This window comes from Trachurus trachurus, assembly GCF_905171665.1.
Source record: "Trachurus trachurus genome assembly, chromosome: 1".
Classification (NCBI taxonomy): Eukaryota; Metazoa; Chordata; class Actinopteri; order Carangiformes; family Carangidae; genus Trachurus; species Trachurus trachurus.
In genome coordinates, this window is record NC_139891.1 from 7,510,672 (window position 1) to 7,534,092 (window position 23,421).

Below are 23,421 nucleotides of genomic sequence, written 5' to 3' on the forward strand. Positions count from 1 at the left end.
CTAAGAATCTTTTTTCTTTAGCTACATACAGTGGAAAATTGCAATATATATTTGTATGTGAGATTATTTTCTTAGGCTACAGTGAAATGTTGCTGTAAAAAATGTAAGATTGTTTTCTTTATAGGCTACTGCGCAACATCGTTGCTTGCACATGCACATATTTCTATGTAGTAAGACTATTTTCTATACTCTGAAACAGTAGCTTGCTACAGCATACAATGTTGTTTTCTTTGTGTATGATTGCTCAGAGAAAAAGAGGCGAGTCTCGATCCCTCTGTGTTCACTGGAAGACACTGCAGTCACGTGACCGCAAACGTCAACAACGAAATGGCAGCCTCCTGTTTTGTAAATTAACACAAGGTCCGAGCTGGTAAAGGAGCGCGTCGTTTTCTCTCTGTAAACCCGAGAATCACTTTCCCGAGGCGGAAACACCGGGTGTGTATTCAGCGTCGTGGGCTGCATGTGTTGGGGTGGAGCTGAACGTGAACGTTAGCTAGCAGAGCAGCGTGTCGGTGAGCTTTGGTCTGTAGGCAGCGAGGAGCCACACACACACAGGGATGTTGTTGTCTGTGTTGAGGCGAGGGGAAGCGGTCTGTTGTTAGCAGAGCTGACAGAAAGGCGTTTAGGGGCGAGGTGCTTAGCAACTGTATCAATATCCCAGCCTCGCGCCACCACACCGACCCACCCACCACTTCATTCAGAGCCACATTTGAATCAATTCCTTATTGTGTGGGTGGGCTATATAACTGGTGGCCTGTTGACAACAATGATGTGCGAGTAAAGAAAACGCCAGTCCACTCAAAACAACAAGCAACAGTGTAGAAATGTAGTTTCCTTCGAGAGCACCAGAAAAAAAATGTTCCGTTTCGTCGTAGCTACTTTGCTAAGCTGGTTATTTAAACCTTGAAATACCACTGAATCAATCTATAGAGCAACTTGTAAACAACAATCGCATGCGGGGCCTGTAGCCAATAGGAGAGTTCACCGATGAGGAACCCTGCAATGTGATTGGTCGATCTGCGGCTGATGTGGCGATTCTACGCCATTCAGAGCCAGTGGACTGTCTCAGGGAATCCATCACTCACTCAGCAGTGTTTTCATAGGTTCGTGTGAGTAAGTTATGGCGGTGGAAATAGGTCAATTATGCAACTGTATTGTATCTCTTTAATATTTAACCCTGGCTGCTTTGACAGTTGCTTAATCAGCATGTTACAGCTGGTAACAGATCCAGGTGTGGACTGTGACTTTGAGCTCCACGTTAATAGTCAGGCTCTGTCCAGCTGCAGGCACCTGAAGTCTTCATGGCTTCTCAAAAGTCAGGTACTGTAATCTGTGGATAATTAGTGTGGATTTAAAACTGTTAATGCCTGAGGTAATATCAAGGTGGTTTTTTTACTGCAGTGAAGTTAGTTTGAAGTTGGATATTTGACAGACATTCGCTCACTCACTCGCTTCTCAATATATTAAAAATCCATATAAAATATAAGATGTGTTCAAATGCAATAAAAACAGGTGTGTCTCATAGAGGAGGCTTAGCCCTACCATCCTGTGTTGATTTTGAGCCAACAGGTCACATGACCTGGGAGTTATTGAGCTCTAATGCTCATATTTACAGTATAAAATAAATCAAAAATCCATATAAAATATTACATTTGTTTAAATGCAATAAAAACAGGTGTGTCTCATAGAGGAGGCTTAGCTCTACCATCCTGTGTTTATTTTGAGTCAACAGGTCACATGACCTGGGAGTTATTGAGCTCTAATGCTCATATTTACAGTATAAAATAAATCAAAAATCCATATAAAATATTACATTTGTTTAAATGCAATAAAAACAGGTGTGTGTCATAGAGGAGGCTTAGCCCTACCATCCTGTGTTGATTTTGAGCCAACAGGTCACATGACGTAGGAGTTATTGAGCTATAATGCGCATATTTACAGTATAAAATACATTAAAAATTCATATAAAATAGTAAATGTGTTTAAATGCAATAAAAACAGGTGTGTCTCATAGAGGAGGCTTAGCTCTACCATCCTGTGTTGATTTTGAGCCAACAGGTCACATGACCTGGGAGTTATTGAGCTATAATGCTCATATTTACTGTATAAAATATATAAAAAATTGATATAAAATAGTAAATGTGTTTAAATGCAATAAAAACAGGTGTGTCTCATAGAGGAGGCTTAGCTCTACCATCCTGTGTTGATTTTGAGCCAACAGGTCACATGACCTGGGAGTTATTGAGCTATAATGCTCATATTTACTGTATAAAATATATTAAAAATTCATATAAAATATTAAATGTGTTTAAATACAATAAAAACAGGTGTGTGTCATAGAGGAGGCTTAGCCCTACCATCCTGTGTTGATTTTGAGCCAACAGGTCACATGACCTAGGAGTTATTGAGCTATAATGCTCATATTTACTGTATAAAATATATAAATATTCATATAAAATAGTAAATGTGTTTAAATACAATAAAAACAGGTGTGTGTCATAGAGGAGGCTTAGCCCTACCATCCTGTGTTGATTTTGAGCCAACAGGTCACATGACCTGGGAGTTATTGAGCTATAATGCTCATATTTACTGTATAAAATATATAAAAAATTCATATAAAATAGTAAATGTGTTTAAATGCAATAAAAACAGGTGTGTCTCATAGAGGAGGCTTAGCTCTACCATCCTGTGTTGATTTTGAGCCAACAGGTCACATGACCTGGGAGTTATTGAGCTATAATGCTCATATTTACTGTATAAAATATATTAAAAATTCATATAAAATATTAAATGTGTTTAAATACAATAATGGAGGTGTGTCTCATAGAGGAGGCTTAGCCCTACCATCCTGTGTTGATTTTGAGCCAACAGGTCACATGACCTGGGAGTTATTGAGCTCTAATGCTCATATTTACTGTATAAAATAAATCAAAAATCCATATAAAATATTACATTTGTTTAAATGCAATAAAAACAGGTGTGTGTCATAGAGGAGGCTTAGCCCTACCATCCTGTGTTGATTTTGAGCCAACAGGTCACATGACGTAGGAGTTATTGAGCTATAATGCGCATATTTACAGTATAAAATACATTAAAAATTCATATAAACTGGTAAATGTGTTTAAATGCAATAAAAACAGGTGTGTCTCATAGAGGAGGCTTAGCTCTACCATCCTGTGTTGATTTTGAGCCAACAGGTCACATGACCTGGGAGTTATTGAGCTATAATGCTCATATTTACTGTATAAAATATATAAAAAATTGATATAAAATAGTAAATGTGTTTAAATGCAATAAAAACAGGTGTGTCTCATAGAGGAGGCTTAGCTCTACCATCCTGTGTTGATTTTGAGCCAACAGGTCACATGACCTGGGAGTTATTGAGCTATAATGCTCATATTTACTGTATAAAATATATTAAAAATTCATATAAAATATTAAATGTGTTTAAATACAATAAAAACAGGTGTGTGTCATAGAGGAGGCTTAGCCCTACCATCCTGTGTTGATTTTGAGCCAACAGGTCACATGACCGAGGAGTTATTGAGCTATAATGCTCATATTTACTGTATAAAATATATAAATATTCATATAAAATAGTAAATGTGTTTAAATACAATAAAAACAGGTGTGTGTCATAGAGGAGGCTTAGCCCTACCATTCTGTGTTGATTTTGAGCCAACAGGTCACATGACCTGGGAGTTATTGAGCTATAATGCTCATATTTACTGTATAAAATATATAAAAAATTCATATAAAATAGTAAATGTGTTTAAATGCAATAAAAACAGGTGTGTCTCATAGAGGAGGCTTAGCTCTACCATCCTGTGTTGATTTTGAGCCAACAGGTCACATGACCTGGGAGTTATTGAGCTATAATGCTCATATTTACTGTATAAAATATATTAAAAATTCATATAAAATATTAAATGTGTTTAAATACAATAAAAACAGGTGTGTCTCATAGAGGAGGCTTAGCCCTACCATCCTGTGTTGATTTTGAGCCAACAGGTCACATGACCTGGGAGTTATTGAGCTCTAATGCTCATATTTACTGTATAAAATAAATCAAAAATCCATATAAAATATTACATTTGTTTAAATGCAATAAAAACAGGTGTGTGTCATAGAGGAGGCTTAGCCCTACCATCCTGTGTTGATTTTGAGCCAACAGGTCACATGACGTAGGAGTTATTGAGCTATAATGCGCATATTTACAGTATAAAATACATTAAAAATTCATATAAAATAGTAAATGTGTTTAAATGCAATAAAAACAGGTGTGTCTCATAGAGGAGGCTTAGCTCTACCATCCTGTGTTGATTTTGAGCCAACAGGTCACATGACCTGGGAGTTATTGAGCTATAATGCTCATATTTACTGTATAAAATATATTAAAAATTCATATAAAATATTAAATGTGTTTAAATACAATAAAAACAGGTGTGTGTCATAGAGGAGGCTTAGCCCTACCATCCTGTGTTGATTTTGAGCCAACAGGTCACATGACCTAGGAGTTATTGAGCTATAATGCTCATATTTACTGTATAAAATATATAAATATTCATATAAAATAGTAAATGTGTTTAAATGCAATAAAAACAGGTGTGTCTCATAGAGGAGGCTTAGCTCTACCATCCTGTGTTGATTTTGAGCCAACAGGTCACATGACCTGGGAGTTATTGAGCTATAATGCTCATATTTACTGTATAAAATATATTAAAAATTCATATAAAATATTAAATGTGTTTAAATACAATAAAAACAGGTGTGTGTCATAGAGGAGGCTTAGCCCTACCATCCTGTGTTGATTTTGAGCCAACAGGTCACATGACCTAGGAGTTATTGAGCTATAATGCTCATATTTACTGTATAAAATATATAAATATTCATATAAAATAGTAAATGTGTTTAAATACAATAAAAACAGGTGTGTCTCATAGAGGAGGCTTAGCCCTACCATCCTGTGTTGATTTTGAGCCAACAGGTCACATGACCTGGGAGTTATTGAGCTATAATGCTCATATTTACTGTATAAAATATATAAAAAATTCATATAAAATAGTAAATGTGTTTAAATGCAATAAAAACAGGTGTGTCTCATAGAGGAGGCTTAGCTCTACCATCCTGTGTTGATTTTGAGCCAACAGGTCACATGACCTGGGAGTTATTGAGCTATAATGCTCATATTTACTGTATAAAATATATTAAAAATTCATATAAAATATTAAATGTGTTTAAATACAATAAAAACAGGTGTGTGTCATAGAGGAGGCTTAGCCCTACCATCCTGTGTTGATTTTGAGCCAACAGGTCACATGACCTGGGAGTTATTGAGCTATAATGCTCATATTTACTGTATAAAATATATAAAAAAATTCATATAAAATAGTAAATGTGTTTAAATGCAATAAAAACAGGTGTGTCTCATAGAGGAGGCTTAGCTCTACCATCCTGTGTTGATTTTGAGCCAACAGGTCACATGACCTGGGAGTTATTGAGCTATAATGCTCATATTTACTGTATAAAATATATTAAAAATTCATATAAAATATTAAATGTGTTTAAATACAATAAAAACAGGTGTGTCTCATAGAGGAGGCTTAGCCCTACCATCCTGTGTTGATTTTGAGCCAACAGGTCACATGACCTGGGAGTTATTGAGCTCTAATGCTCATATTTACTGTATAAAATATATTAAAAATTCATATAAAATATTAAATGTGTTTAAATACAATAAAAACAGGTGTGTGTCATAGAGGAGGCTTAGCCCTACCATCCTGTGTTGATTTTGAGCCAACAGGTCACATGACCTAGGAGTTATTGAGCTATAATGCTCATATTTACTGTATAAAATATATAAATATTCATATAAAATAGTAAATGTGTTTAAATACAATAAAAACAGGTGTGTCTCATAGAGGAGGCTTAGCCCTACCATCCTGTGTTGATTTTGAGCCAACAGGTCACATGACCTGGGAGTTATTGAGCTATAATGCTCATATTTACTGTATAAAATATATAAAAAAATTCATATAAAATAGTAAATGTGTTTAAATGCAATAAAAACAGGTGTGTCTCATAGAGGAGGCTTAGCTCTACCATCCTGTGTTGATTTTGAGCCAACAGGTCACATGACCTGGGAGTTATTGAGCTATAATGCTCATATTTACTGTATAAAATATATTAAAAATTCATATAAAATATTAAATGTGTTTAAATACAATAAAAACAGGTGTGTCTCATAGAGGAGGCTTAGCCCTACCATCCTGTGTTGATTTTGAGCCAACAGGTCACATGACCTGGGAGTTATTGAGCTCTAATGCTCATATTTACTGTATAAAATAAATCAAAAATCCATATAAAATATTACATTTGTTTAAATGCAATAAAAACAGGTGTGTGTCATAGAGGAGGCTTAGCTCTACCATCCTGTGTTGATTTTGAGCCAACAGGTCACATGACCTAGGAGTTATTGAGCTATAATGCTCATATTTACTGTATAAAATATATAAAAAATTGATATAAAATAGTAAATGTGTTTAAATGCAATAAAAACAGGTGTGTCTCATAGAGGAGGCTTAGCCCTACCATCCTGTGTTGATTTTGAGCCAACAGGTCACATGACCTGGGAGTTATTGAGCTCTAATGCTCATATTTACTGTATAAAATAAATCAAAAATCCATATAAAATATTACATTTGTTTAAATGCAATAAAAACAGGTGTGTGTCATAGAGGAGGCTTAGCTCTACCATCCTGTGTTGATTTTGAGCCAACAGGTCACATGACCTAGGAGTTATTGAGCTATAATGCTCATATTTACTGTATAAAATATATAAAAAATTGATATAAAATAGTAAATGTGTTTAAATGCAATAAAAACAGGTGTGTCTCATAGAGGAGGCTTAGCTCTACCATCCTGTGTTGATTTTGAGCCAACAGGTCCCATGACCTGGGAGTTATTGAGCTCTAACACCCATATTTACTATATAAAATATATAAAAAATGAATGTGACCTGTTGGCTCAAAATCAACACAGGATGGTAGAGCTAAGCCTCCTCTATGAGACACACCTGTTTTTATTGCATTTAAACGAATGTAATATTTTATATTAATTCTTTATGTATCTTATACTGTAAATATGAGCATTATAGCTCAATAACTCCCAGGTCATGTGACCTGTTGACTCAAAATCAACACAGGATGGTAGGGCTAAGCCTCCTCTATGACACACACCTGTTTTTATTGCATTTAAACAAATGTAATATTTTATATGGATTTTTGATTTATTTTATACAGTAAATATGAGCATTATAGCTCAATAACTCTCAGGTCATGTGACCTGTTGACTCAAAATCAACACAGGATGGTAGGGCTAAGCCTCCTCTATGAGACACACCTGTTTTTATTGCATTTAAACGAATGTAATATTTTATATGAATTTTTAATGTATTTTATACAGTAAATATGAGCATTAGAGCTCAATAACTCCCAGGTCATGTGACCTGTTGGCTCAAAATCAACACAGAATGGCAGAGGTGAGCCTCCTCTATGACACACACCTGTTTTTATTGCATTTAAACACATTTACTATTTTATATGAATTTTTAATATATTTTATACAGTAAATATGAGCATTAGAGCTCAATAACTCGCAGGTCATGTGACCTGTTGGCTCAAAATCAACACAGGATGGTAGAGCTAAGCCTCCTCTATGACACACACCTGTTTTTATTGTATTTGAACACATTTACTATTTTATATGAATTTCTAATGTATCTTATACTGTAAATATGAGCATTATAGCTCAATAACTCCCAGGTCATGTGACCTGTTGACTCAAAATCAACACAGGATGGTAGATCTAACCCTCCTCTATGACACACATCTGTTTTTATTGCATTTAAACACATTTACTATTTTATATGAATATTTTATATATTTTATACAGTAAATATGAGCATTATAGCTCAATAACTCCTAGGTCATGTGACCTGTTGGCTCAAAATCAACACAGGATGGTAGAGGTGAGCCTCCTCTATGAGACACACCTGTTTTTATTGCATTTAAACAAATGTAATATTTTATATGGATTTTTGATTTATTTTATACAGTAAATATGAGCATTATAGCTCAATAACTCCCAGGTCATGTGACCTGTTGGCTCAAAATCAACACAGGATGGTAGAGCTAAGCCTCCTCTATGAGACACACCTGTTTTGCATTTAAACACATTTAATATTTTATATTAATTTTCTAATGTATTTTATACAGTAAATATGAGCATTAGAGCTCAATAACTCCCAGGTCATGTGACCTGTTGACTCAAAATCAACACAGGATGGTAGGGCTAAGCCTCCTCTATGACACATACCTGTTTTTATTGCATTTAAACAAATGTAATATTTTATATGGATTTTTGATTTATTTTATACAGTAAATATGAGCATTAGAGCTCAATAACTCCCAGGTCATGTGACCTGTTGGCTCAAAATCAACACAGAATGGCAGAGGTGAGCCTCCTCTATGACACACACCTGTTTTTATTGCATTTAAACACATTTACTATTTTATATGAATTTTTAATATATTTTATACAGTAAATATGAGCATTAGAGCTCAATAACTCCCAGGTCATGTGACCTGTTGGCTCAAAATCAACACAGGATGGTAGAGCTAAGCCTCCTCTATGACACACACCTGTTTTTATTGTATTTGAACACATTTACTATTTTATATGAATTTCTAATGTATCTTATACTGTAAATATGAGCATTATAGCTCAATAACTCCCAGGTCATGTGACCTGTTGACTCAAAATCAACACAGGATGGTAGATCTAACCCTCCTCTATGACACACATCTGTTTTTATTGCATTTAAACACATTTACTATTTTATATGAATATTTTATATATTTTATACAGTAAATATGAGCATTATAGCTCAATAACTCCTAGGTCATGTGACCTGTTGGCTCAAAATCAACACAGGATGGTAGGGCTAAGCCTCCTCTATGAGACACACCTGTTTTTATTGTATTTAAACACATTTAATATTTTATATGAATTTTTAATATATTTTATACAGTAAATATGAGCATTATAGCTCAATAACTCCCAGGTCATGTGACCTGTTGGCTCAAAATCAACACAGGATGGTAGAGCTAAGCCTCCTCTATGAGACACACCTGTTTTTATTGCATTTAAACACATTTACTATTTTATATGAATTTTTTATATATTTTATACAGTAAATATGAGCATTATAGCTCAATAACTCCCAGGTCATGTGACCTGTTGGCTCAAAATCAACACAGGATGGTAGGGCTAAGCCTCCTCTATGAGACACACCTGTTTTTATTGTATTTAAACACATTTACTATTTTATATGAATATTTATATATTTTATACAGTAAATATGAGCATTATAGCTCAATAACTCCTAGGTCATGTGACCTGTTGGCTCAAAATCAACACAGGATGGTAGGGCTAAGCCTCCTCTATGACACACACCTGTTTTTATTGTATTTAAACACATTTAATATTTTATATGAATTTTTAATATATTTTATACAGTAAATATGAGCATTATAGCTCAATAACTCCCAGGTCATGTGACCTGTTGGCTCAAAATCAACACAGGATGGTAGAGCTAAGCCTCCTCTATGAGACACACCTGTTTTTATTGCATTTAAACACATTTACTATTTTATATGAATATTTATATATTTTATACAGTAAATATGAGCATTATAGCTCAATAACTCCTAGGTCATGTGACCTGTTGGCTCAAAATCAACACAGGATGGTAGGGCTAAGCCTCCTCTATGACACACACCTGTTTTTATTGTATTTAAACACATTTAATATTTTATATGAATTTTTAATATATTTTATACAGTAAATATGAGCATTATAGCTCAATAACTCCCAGGTCATGTGACCTGTTGGCTCAAAATCAACACAGGATGGTAGAGCTAAGCCTCCTCTATGAGACACACCTGTTTTTATTGCATTTAAACACATTTACTATTTTATATGAATTTTTAATGTATTTTATACTGTAAATATGCGCATTATAGCTCAATAACTCCTACGTCATGTGACCTGTTGGCTCAAAATCAACACAGGATGGTAGGGCTAAGCCTCCTCTATGACACACACCTGTTTTTATTGCATTTAAACAAATTTAATATTTTATATGGATTTTTGATTTATTTTATACAGTAAATATGAGCATTAGAGCTCAATAACTCCCAGGTCATGTGACCTGTTGGCTCAAAATCAACACAGGATGGTAGGGTTAAGCCTCCTCTATGAGACCCACCTGTTTTTATTGTATTTAAACACATTTAATATTTTATATGAATTTTTAATATATTTTATACAGTAAATATGAGCATTATAGCTCAATAACTCCCAGGTCATGTGACCTGTTGGCTCAAAATCAACACAGGATGGTAGAGCTAAGCCTCCTCTATGAGACACACCTGTTTTTATTGCATTTAAACACATTTACTATTTTATATGAATTTTTTATATATTTTATACAGTAAATATGAGCATTATAGCTCAATAACTCCCAGGTCATGTGACCTGTTGGCTCAAAATCAACACAGGATGGTAGAGCTAAGCCTCCTCTATGAGACACACCTGTTTTTATTGCATTTAAACACATTTACTATTTTATATGAATTTTTTATATATTTTATACAGTAAATATGAGCATTATAGCTCAATAACTCCCAGGTCATGTGACCTGTTGGCTCAAAATCAACACAGAATGGTAGGGCTAAGCCTCCTCTATGACACACACCTGTTTTTATTGTATTTAAACACATTTACTATTTTATATGAATATTTATATATTTTATACAGTAAATATGAGCATTATAGCTCAATAACTCCTAGGTCATGTGACCTGTTGGCTCAAAATCAACACAGGATGGTAGGGCTAAGCCTCCTCTATGACACACACCTGTTTTTATTGTATTTAAACACATTTAATATTTTATATGAATTTTTAATATATTTTATACAGTAAATATGAGCATTATAGCTCAATAACTCCCAGGTCATGTGACCTGTTGGCTCAAAATCAACACAGGATGGTAGAGCTAAGCCTCCTCTATGAGACACACCTGTTTTTATTGCATTTAAACACATTTACTATTTTATATCAATTTTTTATATATTTTATACAGTAAATATGAGCATTATAGCTCAATAACTCCCAGGTCATGTGACCTGTTGGCTCAAAATCAACACAGGATGGTAGAGCTAAGCCTCCTCTATGAGACACACCTGTTTTTATTGCATTTAAACACATTTACCAGTTTATATGAATTTTTAATGTATTTTATACTGTAAATATGCGCATTATAGCTCAATAACTCCTACGTCATGTGACCTGTTGGCTCAAAATCAACACAGGATGGTAGGGCTAAGCCTCCTCTATGACACACACCTGTTTTTATTGCATTTAAACAAATGTAATATTTTATATGGATTTTTGATTTATTTTATACAGTAAATATGAGCATTAGAGCTCAATAACTCCCAGGTCATGTGACCTGTTGGCTCAAAATCAACACAGGATGGTAGGGCTAAGCCTCCTCTATGAGACACACCTGTTTTTATTGTATTTAAACACATTTAATATTTTATATGAATTTTTAATATATTTTATACAGTAAATATGAGCATTATAGCTCAATAACTCCCAGGTCATGTGACCTGTTGGCTCAAAATCAACACAGGATGGTAGAGCTAAGCCTCCTCTATGAGACACACCTGTTTTTATTGCATTTAAACACATTTACTATTTTATATGAATTTTTTATATATTTTATACAGTAAATATGAGCATTATAGCTCAATAACTCCCAGGTCATGTGACCTGTTGGCTCAAAATCAACACAGGATGGTAGGGCTAAGCCTCCTCTATGACACACACCTGTTTTTATTGTATTTAAACACATTTACTATTTTATATGAATATTTATATATTTTATACAGTAAATATGAGCATTATAGCTCAATAACTCCTAGGTCATGTGACCTGTTGGCTCAAAATCAACACAGGATGGTAGGGCTAAGCCTCCTCTATGACACGCACCTGTTTTTATTGTATTTAAACACATTTAATATTTTATATGAATTTTTAATATATTTTATACAGTAAATATGAGCATTATAGCTCAATAACTCCCAGGTCATGTGACCTGTTGGCTCAAAATCAACACAGGATGGTAGAGCTAAGCCTCCTCTATGAGACACACCTGTTTTTATTGCATTTAAACACATTTACTATTTTATATCAATTTTTTATATATTTTATACAGTAAATATGAGCATTATAGCTCAATAACTCCCAGGTCATGTGACCTGTTGGCTCAAAATCAACACAGGATGGTAGAGCTAAGCCTCCTCTATGAGACACACCTGTTTTTATTGCATTTAAACACATTTACTATTTTATATGAATTTTTAATGTATTTTATACTGTAAATATGCGCATTATAGCTCAATAACTCCTACGTCATGTGACCTGTTGGCTCAAAATCAACACAGGATGGTAGGGCTAAGCCTCCTCTATGACACACACCTGTTTTTATTGCATTTAAACAAATGTAATATTTTATATGGATTTTTGATTTATTTTATACTGTAAATATGAGCATTAGAGCTCAATAACTCCCAGGTCATGTGACCTGTTGACTCAAAATAAACACAGGATGGTAGAGCTAAGCCTCCTCTATGAGACACACCTGTTTTTATTGCATTTAAACAAATGTAATATTTTATATGGATTTTTGATTTATTTTATACTGTAAATATGAGCATTAGAGCTCAATAACTCCCAGGTCATGTGACCTGTTGGCTCAAAATCAACACAGGATGGTAGGGCTAAGCCTCCTCTATGAGACACACCTGTTTTTATTGCATTTGAACACATCTTATATTTTATATGGATTTTTAATATATTGAGAAGCGAGTGAGTGAGCGAATGTCTGTCAAATATCCAACTTCAAACTAACTTCACTGCAGTGGTTTTTTTGGTGTTTTTTGAAGACTAACTCTTGTTTTCCTATCATAAAATGTCCACCTGTAATACTGTGTGCGCTCGACAGCTTTTATATTAACTTCTGAGGTTCAATAACTTGCATTTTATAGCATTTGTAAAGCCCTTGTATCAAGTAACTTCCGTCTATTCGAACTTTATGGTCATTTTCAAAGCAAGTCGTCATTCCTTCACCAGATTCAGACGCAGCCATGTCTCCAAAGATCACTGGAGAGCTGCTCAGGCAGCTTCGCCAGGCCATGAAGAATTGCAAATATTTCGCAGAGCCCATTCAGGCCTACATCGTCCCCTCTGGAGATGCCCACCAGGTAAGACCACACACACGAACACAACATGCTTCATTCTACATCTATACATCAATTCCAGGTAATATCTGTTCATATCATTGAGAAATCCTTTAACAGACACATATTCACACATTCACGACCATGTCGGATCCACTGCTCCTGTCTGTCTCACTTCCTACGTGTGTTGTTTCACTTCTGATCGACTCGTCTGACCTTCGCAATTAATTGTAGCCCTTTGCCCACCACTCCTCCCTTTTCCCTCTCCATGCACAAGACGTGATGTGAGAAGAGCAGCACAGGTGGCATTTAAAATGGCTGACTGGTTGATTGCACTCTTTACACTGATTGTTAATGAAGCTGATCTCTGCCTCTCTCTCTCTCTCTCTCCCTCTGTCCCGTTGTCTCCCAGAGTGAATACATTGCACCGTGTGACTGCAGACGTGAATTCATCTGTGGATTTAATGGCTCAGCAGGTATGTTTTGTGCCAGTGGATAAAGGCAAACAACGCAAACGCACATGAGTGGAATTTTACAATTAAAAGAGTCACCCAAAGATGTGAGTTGGGAGGAACAGAGGCCAAGATAAGATCTAATTTCCACTGTGAATAAAACCCAGAAAAGTGTGATAAACAAACCTGCAGAGAAATCCAAACTTTTATTGTGTTATGGTGACCTATTCAGGGAAAGCCACCCAGATCCTCCTCTCCATCTCATCTCAGATTCATTGTAGTCGAAACAATACAGGACTCGATAGTTGTTATGATGTCCACGGAGATGGCCTACTTCTGCAATAAAACACAATGCAAACTGATACTCTTACGTTACATCAGTTTAATAGGAGATTAAGAAAGGGAGTTTACTGTTGTAATTTGAGAAGCATACTGAATATGTTGCTTCGTTAAAACTGATACTGATGAAACCACACTTGACTCTATAACTGGCAGTAAAAGGCTAGTGTGTCACCGCCTCAGAATTGATACCAATTTTCTGCAGGTTTTAACGATCTTCCACTATGCAAACTGGACTCAGCAAAGCGTTTGTGACTGGTATTTTCAAAGGTGCTTTGTGTGTTGTGATGTGTAGGTACAGCCATCGTCACAGAGCAGTATGCTGCAATGTGGACCGACGGCCGATACTTCCTCCAAGCCAGCCAGCAGATGGACAACAACTGGACCCTCATGAAGATGGGTAATGTCCCACTATAGATAAAAGTCTATAGATAATATTCTTTCTTTTTTTTTTCTTCTATTTTTAAATGCTTTGGTCATATTTTCAAGTCCTTGTTCACACACTGTTATCGCAGATTTACGTATCCAGATTTTGTATAAAGCCAAGTGCCGTCAGCATCGAAATGGAATCAAAGTAATGAATCACAGCAAATCAGAATGTGATTTGAGAGTGAGGAACAAATGTCTCAAAGTTTTGTCAAGCAAGATTATGTTTGTGCTGCCTGTAGACAAAAATAAATGTTAGCACTGTATGAACCAGGCTCACACTGCGTCTCTGTGTGACATACATGTTTTGTATTATCATGTACAGGACTGAAAGAGACACCCTCTCAGGAGGACTGGCTGATCAGCATCCTGCCAGAGAACTCTAAAGTGGGGGTCGATCCTTGGATTATCGCTGCCGGTAAGCTACCATAGCGTTTCGTTTCCTCCTCAAGTACAGTGGAATCAGCGTCATCAGAAAGGCATCACACCGATCAGATGTGCAATATAAAAATAGAAATCATCAGATGTTCTAAAAAGGAATTTATCTTCTGCATCAAGGAACCAAACTTTAGTCACCTGCATCAGTTCTCTTGTTGCCAACTAAATGTCTGTGTTTTTAATAGGTGTTTGTACATCTTGATTAAAAACCTGTGATGTTGTGTTTTAGACCAGTGGAAGAACATGTCCAAGGCGCTGACCAGTGCAGGCCACTCTCTGGTGGCGGTGCAGGATAACCTGATCGATGCAGTTTGGACCGACCGCCCAAAGAGACCCAGCACACAGCTCCGCACCCTGGGATTAGACTACACCGGTCAGTGCCCCACTGCCCCAACACCATGATTACATACATGCTAAATTGGTTGTTTTTTACCTATTATTTATCCTTATAAATTACTTTTAGTGGCCTGAAATATCTGAGCGTGGGCAGAGCTAGTTTCTGTTATTTCTGTTCAACCCTTTCAGTTTTAGTACTTTTGTTTTCTTTGGTTTCCAATCAAGAAAAAAACAAAGGCTTTAATTCACTACAACTAGAGATACAGGTTTTTGGGGGAGTACTGTACAAACTCACTGACAGAACATAGTGATGTTCTCTACCTGCAGGTGTGTCTTGGCAAGATAAAGTGACCGCGTTGCGAGCCAAGATGACAGAGCGGAAGATCAGCTGGTTCGTTGCCACGGCGCTGGACGAGGTCGCCTGTACGGTTCATTTTCATCATCAATTCTAACCTTTAAACTCTTCAGGGGACTGAAAGCTGTTATTAATTGAGCCAGACAACAAGCATGACATTGTATTTGTTCTGATGTGATGTAAGTGTAGTGGAGAAAAGAAAACTTAACCCAGTGTTTTTTCTTGGGATACTCTTCACAGTAAAGGCTCCACGGTGTGGTTTGTTAAGCTCTGAGCCATGTGTGAACGTCCAGTGTAGCTGTAAACTCAAGGCCAAACATTGCTGCCCAAGTGAACACAAGATAAAAAACTCGAAGCTCTACATTTTTCAGAGTTTGAATAATTTGTTATTAAGTTATTATTAGTGTAAAACCAACAGAAGCCGTACCTGCTGTCACTTCTGTTACGTAAATCCGTTTTGATACATGATCACGATCCAAGGACCCAGGGATACACGGGTGTCCCTCTAGATAGCGGTTTGAGCACCTTGTTCACCGTGCCTAATGAGCTCTTGTGTCTGATTGTTTGGTCTGAGAGCTTGTGTTAATTAGAGTAATGCTGATTTTGATTGTTATGAAGTAGAATTATCAGTGGGTGAAGGGGATTTGCTCAGGAATCTACAGAGGATGAGTGACAGTCTAATAATAACACTGATATTTAACACCAAACAGTGTGCATGGAGGTTTGACCCAAGAAATAAGTATTTGGCAAATGTGAACAGGGCAATGACTCAAAACACAACAGATCAAGTGGCTGCTGACGCTGTCTCCGTCATGAATAAAATTTCCATTTTCTTTGTGATTATTGCATGTTATCAAAATGTTGCTTATTACTATTTATTATTATTTCCTTCTCTCAGGGCTTTTTAACCTTCGTGGTGCCGACATCGAGTACAACCCAGTTTTCTTTGTGTATACCATTGTGGGAATGAACACATTAAGGTAATGGAATATAACACAGCACAGTTGTTCAATAAATGATTAATTACCTTAATACTACTGCTTTAAATGACAGGCTTCACAATGAAATGACAGTTTTTTGTTCTTTTTATTAAATACTATAAAGTTGTGCTGCTTTTTGACCAAAAGCAACATGTTTATGTTTCTTATTATTTATATTTCCCCTGGCTATTAAGGAACTTTCAAGACCTTTTTGTTTACATGGTCACTTTTAAATTTGTAACTATACTATTGGTCATAACCTTGATTTTTATCTCACAAATATTAACTTTGCACAAATAAAGTAGCATCCAATTTTGCAGTCATGCATTTTTAAATAGAAAAAGAGCAATATTGTATTAACACACTGAGGCACATATAATCCTAGACATACATGAAAGCCATCAAAGATTTCTGCTACCTTATTTCTCACTGATGAGCTTCCTCTTCCTGGCAGGCTTTTTGTGGACCGAAACCGCCTTTCTGATCCCGCTCTGAGAGCCCATCTGCAGCTGGACTCTCCCAGCAAGCCCGAGCTGAGCATCCAGACCTTCCCCTACGAGTCGGTCTACACCGAGCTGCAGGCTGTCGGCGCTGCACTCGGCCCCAAGGACAAAGTGTGGATCTGTGACAAAGCCAGTACTGCTCTCACACAGGTCATTCCCAAGGTGAGAAGTTAATTTATTGTGTTCATTTTAGACAATAATAAAAAAAAAAATAGCTTGATTATTTCTCGATTGTTTTTCCCGACTCATAAATTTGGCTTCGCTCTCATAAGTATGAGAAACTGCTTCCTATCACGCCTCAACCTAAAATTTTATGAATTACCATTTTCTCTTCAAGATTGTAGTGTACATCCTTGAAGCAGACACATTCTGATGTATTTTGGTATTAGAATAGAATAGAATAGAATAGAATAGAATAGAATAGAATAGAATAGAATAGAATAGAATAGAATAAACTTTATTGTCTCTCAGGGGAAATTTGTTGTGGACTCGAGTGCATGGTAAGGGCACAGTTTGAGACGTACATGTACACACACACTCATGACACACCCAGTGAAAGATTTAAAAAAAGAAAAACAAACAAACAAACAGAAAAACTGAACATCAGTTATCGCACACTTTCCAGGAAGAAAAAATCAACTGAACCCTGATGTTTCCTCATGTGACAACAGTCAATAGCTAATGTACTGAACCACCGAGGCCTTTAAATGAAAAAAAAAAGAATTGCTCTGTTGGCTTTGACAGCAGGCACTACTCTATGTACTGTTCTACTATGTTGAAGAAAATGTAAGGTGAAATCAGCTACTTTCAAAACTGTAAACATTTTCTCTTGATTGGTTATAGGCTCACAGGACTCCAATTCCCTACACTCCACTCTGCCTCGCTAAGGCTGTGAAGAATGCCACTGAGATTCAAGGCATGAAAATGGCCCATGTAAGAACCTTTGAGTCCAACATTTGCATGTTCATATCTTTTATTTGGTTTATGACATTAGTTATATTTTTTCTTGTGTTCAGACTATGAAACCAAGAATGATGGTACCTGCTTGACAGTTTCGACAGTGACTCGACTGCTTGACAGTCGAAACTGGCAAGCAGGTACCATCATTCTTGGTTTATGACATTCTTGTGAACTGTTCGATTCTGAGTGTCCACCTTGTGCAATTTAACCAACAGATCAAGGATGCAGTTGCCCTTTGTGAGCTCTTTGCTTGGTTGGAAAAGGAGGTAATTTCTTTATTTGCCTGTGTTCAAATCTCTCTGTCCTGTCATTTAACTCTTTGAGGAAATGGCTATTTGAAAAGAGTATGTTCCTATTGACCACAATTTTCATTCACCATGTTACAGTAATCTATATTTTGACCAATCCTCCAAAACCCATCCGTTTTTAAGTCTAATAAAGAATATACAGTAACAGCCCAAAAGTTAAAGTCACTTATACAGTACTTGTGCGAGTGTCAGAGACGGATGTAGCTCCGGCTTTGATTTGAACGTTGGTAACACCCTCTGGCATGACTGTGGTTACTGTTTTATAGATTCCAAAAGGCACAGTGACAGAGATTTCTGCTGCTGACAAGGCTGAAGAACTTCGCAGGTATGCGTTTACTTATTTGCTTGTTTTTCTGTGACGGCTGTCATCATCTGGCTGACCAGCTCATCCAGTTTTAACCTCCACCTCAGCTTCTCTGTTTGATCTGCTGTGTGTGAAAGATGCTGTGTGCGATCTTGCCACAAGTGACCACTGTGGAGTTACAGCGCCCTCTGCTGGACATGGAAGTGACAAAACAGCCATTGAAGGCTGTAAAACGAAAACAGTCTATTTATTGTCACACTGTTTGTGTTATCCTTGTGCACCGCCTGTGCTAACATTTGTTTGCTAAGACATCCTGTGCGAGAGCTGCTTTTTTATTTCTATATTTCTCTTTCAGTCAACAGAAAGATTTTGTTGGCCTCAGTTTTCCCACAATCTCCGGCGTTGGTGCAAATGGAGCGATCATACATTACAGGTCAGCTGGCGAAAGAAAATACTTAATGTAACAGTATACGCTTTTGTTGTTGTTCCTAAAAAATATTAAATAATCTGTTATCTCTGACTTTTTTCTGTTTCCTTTAGACCGCTGCCTGAAACCAACAGAACCCTCAGCTTGAATGAAGTTTACCTGATTGACTCTGGAGCCCAATATGTGTAAACAGGATCATTTATACATACAGTACATAAACAAATACATGTCGACCATCCACTGATGTCTTGTATTAGTATGACTTATATGCCTAAAGTTAGACAGCCACCAAGAGCAGAGCACAGACAATAGAAATAGTTGTGTTTTTTGGTGCAGTACAAAAAAATACATCTGCATCTCTATTGTGTCTTTGGCAGTGATGGAACCACAGACGTCACACGCACCATGCACTTTGGGACACCATCTGCTTTTGAGAAGGTAAATCTGAGCTATTCCTCTTCTCAACATGTAAAATACAATTTAACGAAGAACCAGTGCAGTGTCATTATATACAGTATATATTATATACTGACTAAATTCATCCCTCTTTGATTTTAACATAGTGTAATCTCTGTTTTTTCCTTAAGGAATGCTTTACCTACGTACTGAAGGGACACATCGCTGTCAGTGCTGCTGTTTTTCCCAATGGAACAAAAGGTACAACCCTCTACTCTGACATGAAGCTGACCTCACACTGAACACTCTGTACCAGTATTAAATAGCACAGTTTTACATCTTGTGTTGAATGTAAATATCTGCTGTCTCAGACCAAAAACAAGTCATCAGTAAACATGTTGAAGATAAATGCAGGCATCCCCCGTGGTGAATCAGCAGCTTGTCATGTGCAGACAGAAATGTGCTGTCATGCAGTGACTGGAGAGGCACTGTGGACACCTGTGGAAACCCCAAACAAATATACTTCCCCCAATGGGGAACTTGTCCCTTTAATCACAGCAGTCACACGAGTCCAGTTTTAGTCACTGGAAATGCAGAGTCATGATAAAACATGGCATGGTAAGTAGTTAAAGGGACAACTAGGAGTTTCTATTTGGTTATAAAAAAGTCTCACATTAAAGGGATAGTTCACCCAAAATTCAAATTTCACTCATTATCTACTCACCCTCATGTCAACTAAGAGCTGTGAGAATTTTCAGAGTCCTCCGTTCCTTCTCTGAGTTACGGGGGGGTCTGCGCAGCAGTATTTGTCCATATAATGGTTGTGAATGGACACCAGAGCTCTTCGTCCAAAAAGACACACCAAAAAACATCCAAATACCTCCATAGTGCTCGTCTGTAATGTCCCTCTTGTATTGAAGCCCCGACATGAGAAATTGTTCCGAAAAAAATTAAATAAGTCTATATTTTAAGCTTGTTTGTAGCGGAAGCTCCCAGTGTCTCAGTTCACTGCTCTGCCTGTGTAAGTGCAAATCTCACGTGATTTGCACTGACCGGCGGAACAATTTCTCATGTCGGGGCTTCAATACAAGAGGGACATTACAGACGAGCAGTATGGAGGTATTTGGATGTTTTTTGGTGTGTCTTTTTGGACGAAGAGCTCTGGTGTCCATTCACAACCATTATATGGACAAATACTGCTGCGCAGACCCCCCCGTAACTCAGAGAAGGAACGGAGGACTCTGAAAATTCTCACAGCTCTTAGTTGACATGAGGGTGAGTAGATAATGAGTGAAATTTGAATTTTGGGTGAACTATCCCTTTAATGTGGATGAATCTCCGCTACCCACACTTGTTAATGGGCCCATTTTCGATAAATATATCGTTTTGTCTCTATCATTATTTTGTTATTATTAGTGGTGGCGGAAATGCTGGGCGAGCCGACCAGCGTTTCCTTACTTTCGGTTTCGTGGCGAGTCATGAGAATAACGCCGCCGAATCGCCGTTTATGGTCGTAACTACGACGGTATCTGATCGTCTTCCAACCTCTGACTTTAATTCTTGATGAATGAAAACATGAGTCTGTCTTGCGCCGGTCAAAGAATTTCACGGTGCGCGGAGGCTCATAAATGTACTGTAGTGTGAAAACGCTTCGCTTTTCCAAAACTCCTCGTTGTCCCTTTAAATACAATCTGAATAGTAGAATAGTTTCTGATACGTTACATCTGATGGAGGGGAACAGGGTAAATCGCAGCTCCCTGTTTGATCACATGGAGAATAAAAGATTACTTGGTAATACTTTCATGATTTCATTTTCACTTTTCCAGCATGCAGTGGGTAGAGTATCAGAACAGCACAAGGCCAGCACATGGACTTCAGGATCATATTTAGGCCAAACAACATTTCAATATTTTGTTACCTTCAAAATATGGAAAAACAAAGCTATTGTGGTTTACTTGTGTGATTGTTAGCTGATCCCCCGTGCTCTCCCCAGGCCACCTGTTGGATTCATTTGCCCGTGCAGCTCTGTGGGAGTCAGGACTGGACTACCTCCATGGCACCGGCCACGGTGTGGGCTGCTTCCTCAACGTCCACGAGGGGCCCTGCGGCATCAGCTACAAGACCTTCGCAGATGAACCACTGGAGGCCGGCATGATCGTCAGTGACGGTACGCCAGGTTTTGGCAGGGTTTTTTTAAAGGCTCAGTGAAAGCAATGCATTATACTCAAAGCAACAGCATGTGGCCAAAGGTATTTCTCATAATCCCGAATGACTGATGTGGAAGTGGAAAGCTCTTCCTGTTCTAAATCAACATCTTATTTCTTTTGCCTTTTTATAGAGCCAGGATACTATGAAGATGGATCTTTTGGCATTCGCCTGGAAAATGTGGTCCTTGTTGTACCAGCTAAACCCAAAGTAAGACTTTAAACCAGAGGAAAAACTCAGAAACTGAGTGCTGTGCTACTGACACTGCAATGCTATAAAATTCAAGTAGTATGGATAACGTATTTAACTCATAATCGAACAATGTTCTGTCCTGTGCTTGATTAGTTGTACATAAGTTGCGATGAATTAATAAGGAACGTTCTTATATTTGTTCTCACCTGTGTTTGTGTGTGCAGTACAACTATAGAAACAGAGGGAGTCTGACATTCGAGCCCCTCACTCTGGTCCCTATCCAAGTCAAGATGATGAACACAGAGCTGCTCACTCAGAAGGAGGTGAGTAGGATCCACAAATATATTACATCAGAGAAGAATTCACTCTGTTCAAATGTCAAATTCATCTCAAAAAGATTTTATTGACAATGTGATGAACACTTGAAATACAACAACAACAGGAGCAGATGGATCAGTGCGAACAGATTAGCTTAAGATGACCTATATTAAAATCAGAGACAATTGTTTTGAATGTTCGATATCATCTGCAGCTATTTCTAGTACATAACGTGCTACTTAAACACAGTTGACGGTTTGACTCTCTCTTCACCGTCCTGCAGCGGGACTGGGTGAACGAGTACCACAGGAAGTGCCGGGAGGTGGTGGGGGCGGAGCTGGAGAGGCAGGGCAGGAAGGCGGCTCTGGATTGGCTGATCAGAGAGACTGAGCCAATCGTCTGAGGACTGACTGTTTTTGCAAATCCAGTCACGTTTGGAAGAAGTACTTTTACGATCGATTTCTCTGCAGTGATAATCGTTTGTATTTTTCTCATCTTTCTCTGTGTCTCCCACTCTGCTTCTTTTTGTAAAGCACATCGTATCAGCAGTTTTATTAAAGATCAATGAAAATCATGAAAAACTTGTACGTCTCTAATGTTCTGTGTCTCAGATGAGATGATCTGATTATCCAATTAGGTTCTGTAAACTGCAGTGCTATGGAAAGTATATAGCCTTTATACATGAAGTACATTAAAATTGGATCGCACAAGAGTATATCTTTAAACACTATTCAAAGAGATGACTAAAAGCGAGTTTTGTAGTATGTTGTTTGCTATAGTGTATATACAAAGTTACCAGGCTTGACTATAGAATCTTTCAAATGAAGTCCTGCATCCACCTGAAAGTATTACACTGCCCAGCTGGGCCTGAGAACAGTATTGCTCCTCAGTCCAGTGATGCCAACACAGGTAATTACCGTGAAAATAAAACTGCCCACCCACATGTTTTCACCCCCCCCACACACACACACACAAAATCAAAGCTGCGACTTCAAAGATACTTTTACAAACTCCTCTGGATAAAGTCTGAACCTGTTTCATTGGGGGTTTTAAAGGGATACACCAGACAGACTGAATAAAAAAAACAGAAAAGATGCAGCAGTTGTGGTTA

At 37.2% G+C, this 23,421-nt stretch overlaps 1 protein-coding gene across 3 annotated transcripts; it reads left to right on the plus strand.

Moving 5' to 3' along the window:
- Positions 1–300: 300 nt before the first annotated feature.
- Positions 301–22,860, plus strand: xpnpep1 (X-prolyl aminopeptidase (aminopeptidase P) 1, soluble). Of its 3 annotated transcripts, none has more exons than XM_083974710.1 (20): positions 301–435; positions 13,265–13,395; positions 13,784–13,847; positions 14,458–14,562; positions 14,914–15,006; positions 15,256–15,399; positions 15,690–15,785; positions 16,616–16,697; positions 17,152–17,362; positions 18,044–18,133; positions 18,376–18,426; positions 18,735–18,793; positions 19,128–19,205; positions 19,313–19,384; positions 19,577–19,637; positions 19,787–19,856; positions 21,589–21,762; positions 21,934–22,010; positions 22,217–22,315; positions 22,594–22,860. In XM_083974710.1, the coding sequence occupies exons 2-20, from the start codon at positions 13,279–13,281 to the stop codon at positions 22,711–22,713; spliced, it is 1,863 nt and encodes a 620-aa protein (XP_083830836.1). In that variant the 5' UTR covers positions 301–435; positions 13,265–13,278; the 3' UTR covers positions 22,714–22,860. The 3 variants fall into 3 exon arrangements, with proteins under 3 accessions (XP_083830836.1, XP_083830837.1, XP_083830835.1); XM_083974711.1 differs by lacking the exon at positions 301–435 and adding an exon at positions 442–1,103; XM_083974709.1 differs by lacking the exon at positions 301–435 and adding an exon at positions 1,130–1,320.
- The last annotated feature ends 561 nt before the right edge of the window (positions 22,861–23,421 follow it).

Coding starts and splice junctions, on each gene's coding strand:
- xpnpep1 (XM_083974709.1), top strand. Junction 14,563..14,913: donor CTGGACCCTCATGAAGATGG/GTAATGTCCCAC, acceptor TATCATGTACAG/GACTGAAAGAGACACCCTCT. Junction 22,316..22,593: donor AGCTGCTCACTCAGAAGGAG/GTGAGTAGGATC, acceptor ACCGTCCTGCAG/CGGGACTGGGTGAACGAGTA.